Source organism: Fukomys damarensis, unplaced genomic scaffold (genome assembly GCF_012274545.1).
Source record: "Fukomys damarensis isolate Sample0158 unplaced genomic scaffold, DMR_v1.0_HiC HiC_scaffold_23, whole genome shotgun sequence".
In the NCBI taxonomy this organism is placed as follows: Eukaryota; Metazoa; Chordata; class Mammalia; order Rodentia; family Bathyergidae; genus Fukomys; species Fukomys damarensis.
The window spans coordinates 21,471,286-21,488,047 of NW_022900935.1; the positions used below are offsets into that span (position 1 = coordinate 21,471,286).

At 44.8% G+C, this 16,762-nt stretch overlaps 2 protein-coding genes and 1 pseudogene across 9 annotated transcripts in view; 2 read left to right on the top strand and 1 right to left on the bottom strand.

Moving 5' to 3' along the window:
• Nipal3 (NIPA like domain containing 3) overlaps positions 1-7,147 on the bottom strand; it is a 46,591-nt gene extending 39,444 nt beyond the window's left edge. For both annotated transcript variants that reach the window (XM_010633855.3, XM_010633863.2), the window contains exons 1-2: positions 6,844-7,147; positions 3,509-3,855 (exon numbers count right to left, since the gene is read on the bottom strand). In XM_010633855.3, the coding sequence (XP_010632157.1) occupies positions 3,509-3,607 (99 nt within the window). In that variant the 5' untranslated portion in view covers positions 3,608-3,855; positions 6,844-7,147. The remainder of the gene's footprint in view (positions 1-3,508; positions 3,856-6,843) is intronic.
• A 23-nt stretch (positions 7,148-7,170) lies between these two features.
• The window catches only part of Stpg1 (sperm tail PG-rich repeat containing 1), a 45,806-nt gene continuing 36,214 nt past the window's right edge, over positions 7,171-16,762 (top strand). The window contains exon 1 of one of the 7 annotated variants that reach the window (XM_019209002.2): positions 7,171-7,352. The gene's annotated coding sequence lies outside the window, so the exon portion shown is untranslated. The other 6 variants (XM_019209001.2, XM_010633793.3, XM_010633834.3 and 3 more) reach the window with 6 other exon arrangements.
• LOC117287361 lies at positions 12,382-13,251 on the top strand (annotated as a pseudogene).

Consider the following 16,762-nt stretch of genomic DNA (forward strand, 5'->3'; position numbering starts at 1 on the left):
TTTTTTTTTTTTTTTTTTTTGGTTTTTAGAGACAGGGTCTCACTATGTAGTTGAGACTGACATGGAACTCACTATGTAGCCAGGATGGTCTTGAACACACATTGTGATTCTCCTGCCTCAGCCTCCCGAGTGCTGGGATTACAGGCGTGCGCCACCACGCCCGGCCTTATCCTCTGTATTCTTGATGCTCTGGCATTTCTGGCCTTGCTGTCAGTGCAGAGACTGCGCCTCCCAGGGCTGGCAAAGGAAACAGCAGAGGAACCCACCTCCCCTATGCTAACTAACCAGTCAGAGCCCACACTTCTCTCTGCTCCTTTATCAAACGCTTTTTTGGGGGGTACTGGAGATCAAACTCAGGACCTTGTGGTTGTGAGGCAGGGTGAGGCACCGTGGAGCTAAATCCCGGCCCCCTATCAAACTGTCATATATCAGTACTTCTCCTACCCTACATTAACCCAGGGCTGGGTACCAGGCAATAAGGAAAAGCCCTGTGGAATTATTCCTATGTCTCAAAGTCCTCTGGAACTACACAAATTAGCCAGTCCTGAGGTGTTAACCAGTCCTGCCTTGTCCTCTCCTTGGATGGAGCCTTTGCTGTCTGCCTCCTAACTCACTCAGGTGCACCACATGTCTGTCACCTTTTCTTGGGAACTATAAATAAAAGGTATCTCCTTTCAATGGCACCTCCATATATCACTCCACCACCTTTAGAAATGAAGACCCGGGCATAATCAGAGAGAACAGCTTCCATCATGACACTGAATGGTGTTAACTTCTGAATACCAAGAGGCAGATCGGGTTGTTCTCATTGCTTCAGTTAAGGCACTCAGCACCTTCAAGATGTAAGGTCCTGGGGGTCTTCATTCAGGCTGGCCTAAGGCTCCTAAAATTCCTCCCCAAGTCAAGACTGTCTCACTGTCTGTATGTCTGCTGACTTGATGGGAGGGTGAGTACCGCTGAACGGGGGATGGACATGTTCGTGCAGAAAAAAGTCTGGCCTGAAAAGTGAGCTCTACTCTGAGTAATGCACCTTGAAGCTCACGGGCCCTGTAAAGCCAAATCAGAAACACTGCCCACAGGAGAAAGATCGGCTTCGCTCACAGTGCATAGCAGTGAGGACGAAGACACAGCGGCTGGAGATCTTCATTTCTCAGGATGCTAAGTTGCGGGCTTTGCAGGTCATTTTGTCTAGCCAGTCCCACACCTGGGAGGCTTTATAAAATGCGGATTTAAGATTTCTATCCTAGATATGCTCAACCTCAGTTTGAAGGAGGGCAGAGATGAAGGGTTAAAAAGGTGAAAGTTGAGAAAGATGAGCCCAAAGCTGAGAAATCTGTGCATTTTACAGCCCTCAGCCAAGACTGGGGACCATCCACGAACTCTGCTCCTTTATTTTACAGAGATGCAGTCCGAGGCTCAGGGGGACAGGACAGATTTGCCTGAGATCACCCAGCCAGTGATGACAGAGCTGGGCAAGATCCCAGGTCTCTCATTTTCAGGCAGATGCTCTCACTGTCAAGGCCCTGGAAGAATATGGTGGCCACAAAGGGAGGGGAACGAACAGTCTCTATGGGAAGAAGATCAAGGAGCAAGATGCCAAAGCTGAGAAAACCATGCGATCTTGGACCTGAACTAGCAGGCGCTCTTCGGTATGAGTCTGCTGTCCTTTCTTTAGAATGAGTCCAATTCCAGGCAAACTATCGTATCTTCTATGTGCGTATATTCTGCCTGGCTGGTCGCCAGAATTAAAATGATATGAGCCCTCTCATCATCCCTAGTGCCCCCATTTGTCTCTCTCGGCCTTATACCCTCTTTGGCATACGGGGTGACCCAGAACACTGGAGTGCGCTGGGCAGAGAGAGCTCTGGCTGGAGAGCCAGAACACCAGGGAGGCAGTGGTTAGGAGCACGGATGCTGTAGTCCATCTGTCCCAGGTTTGAATTCTGTTCAGCTGGGGCCAGCATCGCCTCTCTGTGCCTCAGTTTTCTTGTCTCCAAAATGGGGATGAAAATGGTAATAGAAAGCGCATGATGAAGTTGGCCATTATGCGTGGGTGACTCTACTGAGTGCTTCCCACAGCTGAACTCATTTGTTCCTCATAACTGCTAGGAGGCAGCTATCTCGTTATCCCCACTTTACAGAAAGACAAATTTTGCCTCATCTTAGTGCTGTTGTGAAGATTACCTGAGAAAATACATATGCAGAACTTAGCACAGTGCCTGGGACAGAGTAAAAGATCAATAAATACTAGTCATTATTCTTTTTAATGTAATTATTATCCAGAATTAATAATAGTTCTAGGTCTGTCACTCAATTTGCTAAGTATGTCACTTCTCAACTTTCAGCATCATTTTCCCGGTCTATAAAAGAGAGCACATGAGAGGGTTTCATGTGATGATCTCTAGGGCTCCTTTGGCTCCAGGGTATTATCAGATGCTCACTAATCCAGGAAAGAAAACTTTTTATATATATATATTTAAAAAACCCAGATGCTGCATTGCTAAGTGTTTCAAATGCTTCATGGAGAGGTGTTTAGAAATGTGCAAAACTGACATTATAAAAACCCCTTAATAGGGCCAGGGATTTAGCTCAGTGGTGCCGTCACCTGCCTCGCAAGCACAAGGACCCAAGTTTGATCCCTGGTACCAAAAACAAAACAAAAAAAATAATCCTTATTTTAAAAAAGGATCATTCCCTTTGACCTCTTCATCATACCTATCTGACTAAGGAAATAATCAATTTACACTCTGGGATGTACACTGCTGATAGTCATTCCAGATTATCAACAACCTGGATATCCAATAAGAAGGGATCTGCCACGCACATTTTCACACAGCAGCTCGAGTCCTGGGCAGTCATTCCAAAAAACATGCTTTCAATGCCTCATGATGCCACGGGGAAATATTCCACAAGTAAGACTGAGTCAAGGGCTGGGGATTTAGCTCAGTGATTCTGCCACCAGTCTTGTAAGTACAAGGACTTGAGTTTGATCCCTGGTACAAAAAAAAAAGACAGTCAAACAACCAAGTTCAAAAATCCTATGTATAATGTGGTCCCACATCTGTAATGCCAGAAGAAACAAGGAGATAAACTAAAATACGAATACAGATAGTCACCAAGTAATGGAATACGTGGATTCTCTCTCTTTTTTGGAGACAGGGTCTTGCTAAGTTGCCTGTGCTGACTTCACACTCCTGCCTCAGCCTCCCAAGTAGCTGGGATTACAAGTGTTTGCCATTTTGTGTGGCTCAGAGTAGGTGATTTTTAAAAACTATGTTGTTCTAAGTGGTCATGTAACTCCCCCCATGTTTCTCTACTTCCCTATTTTATGTATTTTAATGGGCATTTCTTTTCTTTTGCGTCCGCTCTGCCCTGTATATGTAGAGAGCCCGCTTGTGTCTGCCTGCAACAAACATGCAGACCCTAGACTCATCTGTCAACCAATGCTTCATTTGTTACTTTCTGTTAGAAACACGAAAAAGTCCAATACTGAAAAATGAGCACTTGCCTTGTAGGAGAAGGAGCCCTCGCCCACACTCATGGAGGCAGCGCTGCTGGTGGGCGGGAACTGCTGCAGACGCAGGGCTGCGCCGGGGGTTGTGTCCATGGCGGTCTAGTGGCACATCCTGCCCGAGGCGACTGAGAGTTGGAGCGGCTGCTAAGCCCGGTCCCAGCAGGAAGCCATCTCTCCTTGCATTCACCTCCCTCCAGCAGCCATCTCTTCCTCTCGCCAAAAGAGTACTCGAGGCTCTTTTGGCTGATGTACAGGTTTCTCTTCAGTTTCTCTGCGAGGAGCCAATTTCTGTGTCTCCTGAGCAGGCAGGCAAGGGTGTGTTTTCTGAGTCTTGCTGTGCTCTAGGGTGGTGGACAGGAACGTTAAAAGTGGGTGTTCAGAGAAGCAGTAAGCCAAGCTTTGCTCCCTGAAACCACCACGAAGATAAAACACAACTAACTGGCCGTGAGGAGAGAGGCTGGTGAAGACATTGTGTCACACCATTGGCCCGTTAAGAGATATCACTTATCTACACCAAAGCTTTCTCTCTGGCTCTAGACTTCCTCTTTCCTCTCCAACTCTCCCTTCTTTCTGCCTGTAATTTAAACTGTTCTTTTCCTCATAAGGTCTTGAGGACAAGAATTAGAACACTGCCAAGTCCATTATTCCACATCTCAATAACAAAACAAAACAAAACAAAATGATCCCGGGCCATTAAAATGGAGTCGTCATCTGGGTTTCCATGTAGGAAGAAGCAAAGAAGGAGAAGAAAAGCTATCTCCAGGGAAGATGGAAGAGCTTCCTGCTACCCAAGGTCAGCCTGCACAGGTGAGGGTGCTGCGCTGGGAGGTGGGAGGCCTGTGTGACCAGGCCCCTTTGCCTCTCAGCGACTCAGTGTCCCCACATATAAACTGGGGGTAATACATGGCCTCAACCAGAACCGGCGATGGTGATCATCCCTGTTAATTTCATTGGACGGATACTTTTTCAAGCTTTTCTACCAAACAGAGGAGCAAGAGAAAATATGCCCATAGTGTTTGGGACCAAACCCTTGCTAATGATTTCGTGTATTTAAAAAAAAAATCAATCCCATCACTAAACACAAAAAAGCCCCAGACCGAGCAAAAATCATATAAATTTGGATACTACTGCACATTTTGTTTATTCCAATATAAAAATGTTTTTAATTGCTTTTGATTTGCCATGTACTACCTGTTTTATCTTGGCCAGGTTATTTAACTATTTAGCCAGTTTCCCTAGCTATAAAATAATGTTCCTCTTCCACAGGGCATTTGTGCACATTTAATGAAACAAGGCATGCAAAATTCATGCACAGCAAATGATCAAGGGATGTCCGCTGTTCCTAGTACTTGTTCTCGCTAGTTAATTCACTTAATTTACTCATGCTTATCCTCTCCTTTCCATCAGGCATCCACCCAAGGAAGATTGAGGGCTCACTGTGTGCTAAACAGTTTCTACCACACCCCAGCATTCAGAGAGCTGACTATTCCTTAGCTTCTCCCATCATGCACCAGGCCCAGGAATTCTGGTACCTGGTGTGAATTGCACCTGCTGAAGTCAGAGAGCAAACACTACATCCAGTACCTAGCAGATAAAGATGCAGGCTTAGTATGGGGCAGCCCATGCGATCACCTGGCCCTCCCCTCACTTTATCAAAGGGCCTCACAATTAAATTACCGCTGCTGCCTCTAGCTGAGGCAACATTGATACATGAGGTACATTCATCAGGGAACTCTAACTCAGCCCACAACCAGACTTCCAGGCCTCTAAAAACTTGTGAAGACATTATTGCAAAATTATGGGAAAAGCATTATAATTCTTCACCAGACTTTGATATACATGTGAAAAGCATTCTTGTGTTAATTTCTGTATCCAATTTTGGCACTTTTAATATAATGAGAGTCATAAAAGAAAGCATGGCTCAGGGCTCTTTCTACCTCTGAGAGGTTCTGGGAGGTATCCCATCTGGAGTTGAAGGGGGACTGGACATAAATCATAGGAAAGTGTTTGAATTCCCTGAGATCTAGCCCAGGGCTGGGTAAAACAACTTGTACACCACCCCCCAGCCTAACTGACTGCAGGCCTGTTAAGCACCTGGTGTGCTATGGTCACTACAGAGTCAAAAATGCCTGACTCAGGCCCAGTCAACCACAACTTCGGAGCAACAACAAACTGATATACCCAACCCCACCCACCGGATTTCAGAGAAAGCAAACAGGCCTCGGGAACCTGCTAAGGGGGTGGCAGGGATCCAGGCCTCTTAATCTGCTTTAGCTCAGCTGCTTTTCTAGCTTTGCTTCTGTTTACCGTAGTTTCATTGGCTTTTAAACAGACCCTTCCCATCCCCAGGAAACCCTGGGCCTCTACAGCATCTTCTACCAGGACAGAAGAAGGTTCTCTTCCAGCTGCTGGAAGTTTGCATTGAAAGCCTTGGTGGAACTCTACAAGTTTTACTTCCTTATAAGGCACAAGTTCTTTGCCTAGTGACTTTTTCCTGGTTCTAGAACGAAGCTGTTAGCATATATGTTTGAGAAGCAAGCAGCCAACTCCGTGCTGACAGTCACAGGTCATGGTCATTGACTCCACAGAAGAAAGAGAAGTCATCAGGTGCTTGCTTCCACTCCATGCCCCAGCCCTTATCTCAGTACATTATTTTACCAATCCCACAGAGCAGCCTTCACAGAGGAAGTTACCTTGGCTCGCGGCCACTAAGAGGAGGGTCTGTGTTAAAACTTGACTCTCACTGAAAACATAAATAAAACATGTGCTTGTCCACCACCTGACGATTCGGCTTCTAGCTGGTGTCAGTTACATGCCAAGCTTTCCCTGCCTGCGGCTTTGGCTCTCGCGGAAGGGTTGCGCTCTTCCGTCCCCTCCCACTGAGCTGGAAACTGCAGCTGCAGCAAGGCAGCCAGCAAAGACCGAGAATGAATGCGTCCCTTCATCCCACCTGCGAATCCACCGTCTGCTATTCCGGGATGCCCAAGCCGGCATCTAGAGGAGTCATTTTGGCAAAGTTATTGCATTTCACTTCCTGATTTGGTAAAGCCTGGCATTATGTTTATTAAGGCAAGCCCTTGTCCCATCCTCTCTCTCCCTCTTTCCGTCTCTCCCTCTCCCCCTCTCTCGCTTTATTTCTGATGCAAAAATGGATTTAAAAAATAAAAGAACTTCCAAGCAACAGGATCCAAACTGCCAAGATTGGCAACATCTAGGAGGGAGGAGAGTGTTTCTACTAAGGCTCGTTGGATGATATAAATGTATAGCTTTCCTGAAAAACTAAGGCTGAATTCAGGTTCCCCTTCTCCCCTGTCTTAACCACGACTCACCGGTGGGGTTTCCTCTAAGGTCCACCTGTCAGAGGTTTCTGAGAAATGACCCGGACTCTTCGCGAAATCCGGAGGGAGAGCCTTCTTAATTCCTTCCTCACTCGGAGCTGCCAAAGTGCAGCAGTGTTTTGCTTTCAAAGGTCGCGATATGATTTGTCGGGCGTTCTGCCAGTCAGAAGCTGGCGGGGGAGGGGGTTCGCGCAGGCGAATGGCTGTGAGCAGGGATTGGGCGGGACGGCCTCTGGCTATTGGCTGCGCTGCTAAGCTTGTTTGACGCGTAGGGGAGAGACCAGCGCCCGAGCCTGCAGCTCACCTGGAGGGGTCCCCTCTAGCGGCCACCGGAAGAACAGTGGAACCCTCTTCCTCCATCTCTGGCTGTCCTGGGGAGCTCAGGTGATTGGTCACCTCCACCGGCCTAACGCGTGAGCTCGGATTCAACAGCTGGCCAGGGGTCCTCCCTTATTCTCGCAGTTTGCTCCTTGCTGTTTTGCATGTCACTTTCCCACCAGGTATTCAAATCCTGAAAGTCAAGACCCAGCTCTCCCAAAGCCCTCGCGGGTACTGGGGCCCCTGAGTACGTGTCCTGTATTCTCTTCTCTCCCACCTGTGGGAGAGTCATGCTCAGTCATGTTGGAGGGCGACAACCTCCCTAGCACCCAATTACTGTTTCCCCCGGGTTCGGCTGTCATAAACATGCGAACGGAGCTCTGCAGAGGACAAAAAGCCTTTCATCACACACCATTTTTCTTTGATGCGCACGCTTTTTGGTTAGATCCCAGCAGCAATCTCTTGAGTGATACATTAGGTTCATGCCCGTTTCACCGACAAAGAAGTAACATTTGGAAGCGACCTCTACCATGACCAAGAGCCACTATGGAGTGCGACAACTGCTCTCAGGCCAGCAGCGCTGCTGCGAGAAGTTTCAGGGGCTCGGATGGCAGAGGCTGCGACTACAGAAGAATCTGCAAAGGTCGGCTTATGTTTGGGTTTCATCGTCAATTCAAAGGGAGCTGTCGTTTATCATAAACTGGGATTGGATACCGGTAAATCCTCTCGGGTTTATTCCTGAAAGTAGAGTTTTTTGAGTGAGGAAAAAATGTAAAGCTTTTCATCAAGGCCAAGAGTTTTGTTTTTGAGACAGAGTCTCACTATGTAGTTGAGACTGACCTGGAACTCACTATGTAGCCCAGGCTGGTCTCGATCTCACATTGATCCTCCTGCCTCAGCCTCCCAGTGCTGGGATTACAGGCGTGCGCCTCCACGCCCCAGCTAACGCCAAGAGTTTTGATAAAAACCCTATTAGTTCTCCCACAGGTCCAGGGGTAACTAATTTTAACCTGAACCCTAAAATTCTTGCCGCTTCCCTGCAAATTTTGAAACGGCTGTCATGATTGGTCAACAACTTTACAAGCTAAAGAAACGGGACACTATTGGCTGAATGAAGGTGGACTGCAAGTGTTGGCCGGTGGTTGCCATAGTGACGGGGGGTTGGGCCCGAAGAGCTGAACCCCCTGGACAGACAAGGTAGGAAGGGGTTGGGACTGGGGGACCAGTCAGTCCTTGAAGTCAGGAGAAGGAGGTCACGGCTCACCTCATGGGGCACCCACTGAAACCTCCCGGTCTCTGGATGCGTGAAGAGTAGCTACTCCGAATGAGGTGATCCCTCAAGGGTGGGAAGGCCCTCCTTCCTGGGCTCGTGTTCTCGGTGTAGCCCCCTGAAAACTGCTCCCATTCTGCGCCTTCTCTACTGAGCCTCCGTGAGTAGCTTGGGGATCCCATCCCTCTGCCTCAGCGTTGCGAGTATACAAAGGTTTTCCGAGCTCATCCGTGGCCCACCCAGCTAATTGGGGTGTCCCTCCGTTTTCTTTTCTGTGGGCCTCGGTTTACCTATCTGTTACATGAGAGGGTGAGACTGAGATCTAGTGATCACTAGCTGGCTGCTTAAATTCCTTTCAGCTCTTGACACACTTTCTCAGACTAAGAAAAATATCAGATGGGTTATGTACCTGAGAATCCTTTGAAAAATACTCCCGAGATACTTAATAGCATTATAACTAAGTGGAGAAAAATCACCTGTAGTCAAACGTGCCATGTAAATTTGATAGCATTTCACATAAAGTAACATTATATCTGGTTTAGTATATGTTGATATATGTCCTGTACAATAATACATAGGTGAATAAAATATATAATACTATAATTTAAATATAAATATAATAATACTGTAGCATATATCATAATTTTTTCATAAAAACAATTGGTAAATGAAAGCATACTTATTGTTGTAACTATGAATTACATACGTAGAGAATTTAGCTCTGGAAAGATCATAAACAAAGTAATGAATCGCCAAAATAGTTTGGATAGTGAAAAGTGCATTAAAAAAAATAAAGCCAAAACCAAAACAAAACAAAACACCAGAAAAGATAGCCATGGTGGCGCACACCTGTAATCCCAACACTGGAGAGAGAGGCTGAGGCAGGAGGATCACTATGAGTTCCGGGCCAGCCTGGGCTGCATAGTGAGTTTAAGGTCATTCTGAAATACATAGCAAGAACCTGTCTCAAAAACGACAAAGGGGCCATGGATTTAGCTCAGTGGTTCCACCACCTGCCTCACAAGTGCAAGGACCCGAGTTTGATCCCCGGTTACCAAAAAACAAACAAACAAACAAACAAACAAACACCCAACAAAATACAGGTGGTGCTTCAGAGAGAGTGGTTGGGGAAGTCATTCCTAAGGTTTGAGGAGAGGCCTAGATGAATCTGGTCATAGGATCAGAGGACACTGCTCTTTACAGTGAGGAGAAGGAACCCCCACTCTACGAGGATGTATTGAAAATGCCACGGAGAGCCCACGTGGGGAAGAGGATTAGGTGATGAGATATGACAGTTGCATTCAAATTCTTTTTTTTTTTTTCTTTTTTGGTTTATTGAGACAGGGTCTCACTATGTAGTTGAGACTGACCTGGAACTCACTATGTAGCTCAGGCTGGTCTTGAACTCACAGCGATCGTCCTGCCTCAGCCTCCTGATTGCTGGGATTACAGGTGTGCGCCACCACGCCCGGCTGCCTTAAAATTCTTGAAGGACAATTACATCTAACAGTGTTTTTCAAAACCATTTTGACTCTGTTCATGGTAAGAAATGCATCATATAGTATGACCCAGTGCACACACGTGCACATGAAAATGTCACAAAAGACTATGAACTATTTGAATTTTGAAACTCATCAATGAACCAGAGGAATGAGAATTATACTGAGTTGATTCCAAAGGTTGAAATTAGAATGACCTAAGGTAAAAATTAAAATAAAGAAAAAAAGACCCAACTTTGATAAGGGAAGGAACTTTCTAGCAATGAAACCTGCCCAACAGTGAACTACCTCAAGGATTTTCAGACTGTGTTCTGGAGAATTCTAATGTTTTGTGAAAACTCAAAACAATCTCAAATGTTTGCTTTACATTTTACATATTATATGTGATAGCCTAGCTTTTACATACCATCCGTACCCACCAGGGGGCACTAAATGTCAAAATTTAGCATGTTAAATGTGTAATGCCCTAGGGGTTTGCCAGCTAAAAGAAAAAATATGAAAAAAGAAAAAAATGGAAACAAAGTCTTCATAAATATGAAAAGCTGGGCTGGGGATTTAGCTCACCGGTTGTTCCACATGCTTTGCAGTGCAAGGACCCGAGTTTGATCCCCAATACCACCCCCCAAAAGGTGAAGGGGTGAAGGGAGCAGGGAAATAGGGGAAAAATAAGAACCAAGATATATCATGTATAGGTACAAGATCCCAATGATAAATTTAACTGTATTGTTTGCTTTAAATGTACCAATAAACTTAATGGGAAAAAACCCCAGTAAACTTTAAAAATACATATATTTATTATAGGGGGCAGGGATTTGGCTCATTGGTGCCATTGAGGTGTAAGTTCTCAAGTTTGATCCCCAGTATCGAAAAAAAAATTTTATTGCAGTAAAAGACACATTGTCATTATATATACTTCCCCTCACTTCACACATTGATCATCCTTCTTGCCAGTTTCTGAATTGGTTCGGGCAGTCCTCTTTCAGGAATGACTTTATGACATGTGATTAAAACTATCACATGGTGAATGCTGCTGTGAGTGCTATTCAATAGAATGACAGGTTCAAGAAAACATTACAGTATGTTTTTATCTATGTTATTCACCACATCTGGCACCCTATGACTTCTGGCTCTTCCCCAAAGTCAAAAAGACCATGAAAAGTAAAAGTTTTGACTTGACTCAGAACACTGAGGCAGCTGCAACAGTGTAAGTAAAGACATGACAAAGGACTTGCAGAACTGCTTGAGAAAGCAGTAAGAATGGTGATGTTGTAGTTTAGATCCGGAACAGCCACCTAGAGATGGGACTTATGGAAGGTGACTGGATTATGGGAATGCTATAGCTGCCTTGCTATTAGGAGGTAGGGCCTAGATAGAGACAGATCATTGGGTTGTAATCTAGAAGGATATACTTTCTTCCCTGACTCTTTCCTTTCCTTCTCTTCTTCCTGGCTGCCAAGACATGAGTAGCTTTATTCCACTCAGTCCCTTCCGCCATGTGTTTTCTATGTTTCAGCCTGCTGAACACGGACTCAAATTTCTGAACTGTGAAACCAAAATAAACCTCTTCTTCTTTAAGTTTCAGGTGTCAGGTATTTTTATCCTAGTGATGAGAAAAGTGACTAAGACAGATTTGGGCATCAGAGTAGTGGGGTCATTGCTGTGAATATACCTAACCATGTGATTTAGAAGCCTTTGGAACTGGTTTGCAAGAGGGGGTTGGGAGGATTTGGAGGTGCCACCTAGAATGCTTTATGGGAGATTCTGATCAGAGGTCACTTGACCACAGTGCTGATAAAAATGCAGACAGTAAAAGCCAGGCTCAAGTAGTTTCAGTTGGAAATAAAAACTCCATTGACAGTTGGTCTTCAGACCATTTGTATTATGCACCAGCAGAAAATTTATTTACATTTTTCTTATGTCCTGAGATTTTGTGGGAGACTGAGATTGAGGGCAGCTGAGTAATTTATCTGGCAGAGGAAATTTCAAGGCAGCCCAGTGGTCAGGTTGTAGTTTGGGTACTGCTGGTAACTTTTAGCAAGATTTACACTGAGAAAAAGGGGCAAAAATCCCATTTTAAAAGTTTTCGGTTTCCCCAGAAAACAAAGCCTTGCGCATCACGAGCATCTTGTGATGCCCCTGAGAGTGAGGTTGCTGAAAATATTAAGAAGAAGCAAAGTACTTTTCATCTGCACAATAGGAAGTAAAGACAATCTTACCAAACAAGGAAATAAAAGACCAATGCAATTAGAAATGGGAAAAGTGAAGTCTGAATTGACTCTGTTAATCCAGAAGATTTTTAGTAAATACTTTGAGAATCTATACTCTAATAAAATGGAGAAGTTAGAAGAAATTCCTAGATACATATGAACTATCAAAACTAAACCAAGACACATAAAAACTCTGAATAATCTAATATCAGGCAACAAGATTGAGGAAGTTATTAAAAAAAAACTTCTAACTAAGAAAATCCTAGGTCCCTCTGGATTTACAGGAATCCATTCTACAAGAATCAAATTCTACAAGAACTTTAGGGAAGATGCAATACCAATACTCCTCAGAATCTTTAATGAATTTGAAAGGGAAGGAGTACTCCAAAAGTCATTCCTGGAAGCTAGCATTACTCTGAATCCAAACCCAGAAGAGAACCCAAACGAAAGAGAGAACTAAAGCTTCTTCCAGTCCCAGGCACTTGGCAGTCATGGATTATGGTGCAGATATGGCTAAGTTCAAGAATCATACCACGCACAACCAGTCCCCAAAATGGCACAGAAATGGCATTGAGAAACTCCAATTGCAAAGATAAGAATCTCTGAAGGGGACAGATCCAAAGTTTCTAAGGAATATGCATTTTGCCCATAAGCCCAAGATCCCAAAGGGTGTGAATCGCAAGCTGGCTCGACTTGCCTGTAATGCCCACCCCAAGCTCGGGAAGCATAGCCATGCCCACATTGCCAAGGGTCACAGGCTTTGCTGGCCAAAGGCCCATGCTCCAACCAAGGACCAGGCTCCAGCCAAGGCCCATTCTCAGGCTGCTACTTCAGCTTCTGCTCCAGCTCTGGCTCCCAAAGGTACCCAGGCCCCTGTGAAGGCTCCACAGTAAATGCCTCTATCTCCCTATGTAAGGACAGAAGGACTGGTGTGACCCCTGGGCTGCCATCTACAGGGGGCTTGTGTCCTCCTGTGCTCTTTGTACAAATAAACCTCAGGCACAAAAAGAAAAAAGAATTACAAGCCAATCTCTTTCATGAACATAGATGCAAAAATCTTCAACAAGATACTGGCAAAGAGGATGCAACAAATCAAAAAATTCATACATCATGACGAATCAGGATTCATCCCAGGAATGCAGGGATGGTTCATCATATGCAAACCAATAAATGCAATATGTCATATAAACAGAGAAGCAAGGAAAAATATCATATGATCACCTCAATTGATGTGGAAAAAGCTATTGACAAAAATCCAACATCCATTTATTATTTAAAAAAACCTGAAGAAAATAGGTACAAAAGGACCTTATCATAACCTGATAAAAGCCATTATGACAAACCAATGGACAACATCATTTTAAATGGGGAGAAACTCAAAGCTTTCCCTCTAAAAATCAGGAAGAAAAGGATGTCTGCTATTACCACTTCTGTTCAATATAGTTCTCAAAAAATTTGCTAGAGCAATCAGGCAAGAGAAAGAAATGAGATATGTATAGAAAAGGAAGAACTGAAATTGTCTTTATTTGCGGATGACCCAACCCTCTACATAGAAGACCCAAAAAATTCCAGAACAGTTCTAGAATTAATAATCAAATTCAGCACCATAGCAGAATACAAATTCAACACACAAAAATCAATAGCATTCTTGTATACCAAAAAGTAAATTAGGGAAATAATACCTTTCATAATAACATCAAGAAAAATCCTAAATATTAGGAATTAACCTAATGAATGAAATAAAAGACCTCTACAATGAAAACTATAATACTCTGGAAAAAAGGAGATGAAAGAGGACAGCAGAAAATGGAAAAATAAACCTCGTACCTGTATAGGCAGAACAAATATAGTAAAAATGACCAGACTTCCAAAATCTGATATACAGATTTAATGCAATTCCAATTAAAATACTAATAGCATTGCTCTCAGAATTAGAAAAAACAATTCCAAAATTCACATGGAACCAGAAAAGACCTAGAATAGCAAACGCAGTCTTGGGCAACAAGAGCAAGGCAGGAGTCACCCCAATTCCAGACTTTAATGCACTTTCAGACCCACCTGTTTCTGAGCACAACCTATGCTGAGCCTGGCTTCTTGTCCTGGAGAGTGGGGCCTGTGTCCTTCCTGGCCTGAGTTTAAACTTCTCAGGGGATCTCTTTCTACCCACTCCCTGTCTGCGGCTATCCCCTCTGGCTGTCTCTCACCCAGTCACTGTGGCAGGGTATCGTGGGGGATCCTGAAGTGAAGTTATTTTTGAGTTGTTTTGAGTCCCAGATTTACATAATCAACCTCTTCTTGAAACGGTGCCTGATTAGCATATTCTGGTCATATGGCATAGTACCTTGTTAGGGCATGAGAGAACGAATGGCCGAAATGCTGACCCCGAGTCCCGGAATGCTGGTTCTCACCGGGGCACAGGTGTCCCGAAGGCAACATGCTGAAGACAAGTCCCTTGACCCACAAACAACCCCCTAATCTCTTCTTTATTCCCATTTCTGGTTTACACCCCCTTTTAGTCATAAGCAGATGTTGTTTTATCTAGATGTTCTGTCTTTAGTTTGAACAATGTGTATCTGCTCATGACTGCTGTTAATCACTGCTCGTAACTGCTTTTAATCATCAAACCACTGTGATCATGCTTTTGTGGGTGGCCTTGAAACTGCTATAAACACCCTGGGTGAGAAATAAACTTTGACATTAGCCATCAGCTTTTGGTCATTCATTGCGCCCCCTCCTCTAGCAGGGACCCCAACAATACCTGTACTTGAATCCCTGTCTGGTTGTTGCCTGCTGTGTGGAGGAAGTCCCCTTGGAGCAAAACCCTGCTCTGTCTTTGCATTTCATAATGCCGTGTGTTCCACTGCTGTTTTTCTTTTTTCTTCTTCAGTATCAGGAATCGAACTCAAGGCCTCAAGTTTGCTAGGCAGGTGTTGCACCACTGGGCTACATCCCCAGCCCCTCCACTGCGGTCCCCCCCCATGTCCCATCCTTGGATGCTTACTTTGTTTCTGGGAAACCAGGTTTCCTTCCTCATGAGCTGCAAGCCATGAGCTGGGAAGACAGTCCAGACTGTTTCATTCTTTTCTCTGCATTGTGGACCATCTTTCCAAATCCTCTGTAGCTTCTAATTTTTCTGGTCAGTTCCTTCCTGATTCCCAGTGATCTACCCTTTTTTTTTTCTTCCTCAAGTTGTTATTTTCCAGTGTCTGGATTCTGGATATCAGAGAAGGTGAATTTTGCTACCAGTCACCACTTGCCATTTTCCTTCTCCATTACCAAGAACTTTTTTCCTGCCTCTGGTGTCAGTGTGGGAAGCAGTACACTCAGCTCTGACACAGGTGGAAAGAGCAACATTGGGCACTCGGGAAGTTCCAAGTGGAGAAGGTTTTGGAAGTGAGCTGGCTCTAGAATTGTACACTTAACACCAATTAATTTTATTATATGTAAATTATTTTTCAGGAAGGCTAAATGTATGAAATGAAAACAAAATTCAAGGGTTCAGTCACTTTGTAAGCAACATCACCAGTGAACTGTTGCAGAGTCTTACTGCAGGCAACACACACACACTGTGCTTTGGACTTGGGAAGTATGTTACACCACCTGGTGAATCTCAGCCTCTGCCTCACAAGATTTTTCAGTCTGGCCTGTGGATAGTACAGAATCCAATCACAGTAACAGGAGTGGGAAATGATTCCTCCCTGGGGGGTTCTTTTGTTGAACTTGGATAGAAATCATAAGCTGGCACAAAGTGCAAGTCCCTTGATATTAACGGCTCGAGGCTTTGAGGGTCAGTGCTTCTCAGCTTTTAGTGTTATAGCTCCTGTGGTTCCTGTCCATCCAAAAATCTCCTCAGCAGCCAGGGTCCTCTTATCAGTTTTAAGAAGCTCTCCCAACAGCTTTTGCTGTCTCTCTAGGGCTCATCCATGGGTCTACAAAGGTTGCGAAAGGTTACTGCAGGTCTCTGCTCCTCTCCACGTTTCCTCTGTTCTCTCGTGCTTGGCTCTCCATTGTTCCCTGGAGCTCTTCAGAGCTTACAGCCCCTAGTGTCACTCGATCTTTTTAGTGTAACCAGCTCAGCCCGTGCTGTATGAGAATACGAATCACGAGTAAACAATAAGACAATAAGAGCAAGGCTTTCATCAGGATCTAAGCTGCAGCACTGGAAGGTAGCGTACTGAAGAGAGCCCTTCTAGCCTGACTCAAGGACCGTAGGGTAGTCCTACTTATACAGAGGCTAAGTGGGACCACGCCTGCAGTCTCCTGCATTTTGTGGGCCTATGTGGGGACTTCTGAAATGGTGACAGAGGGGAGCAGGGTCATCTGGAGGTTTCAGGGTAGGGTCATCTAGGACAGGTCCACGTGTCAAGCCAAGTGTGGGTAAGGCCAGTTATCTCCTGCAGTGGCCATGGGACATCTAGGGCAGCCTCAGCTGTCGTGGTGACAGCTCCACAGAACTATGGAGAAACAGCCACTTGACTGACAACTCCTGTGTTTCTGCCAAAAAGAAGAGGGGCGGGGGTTAAATCATTGCTGGTACTGCTTTGAAGGAGTTTCCAGGAAGGCAGCAGTGTTAATCATGGCCCATTGCGGTTTGAGGATTTTGGAGATGCAGCAGA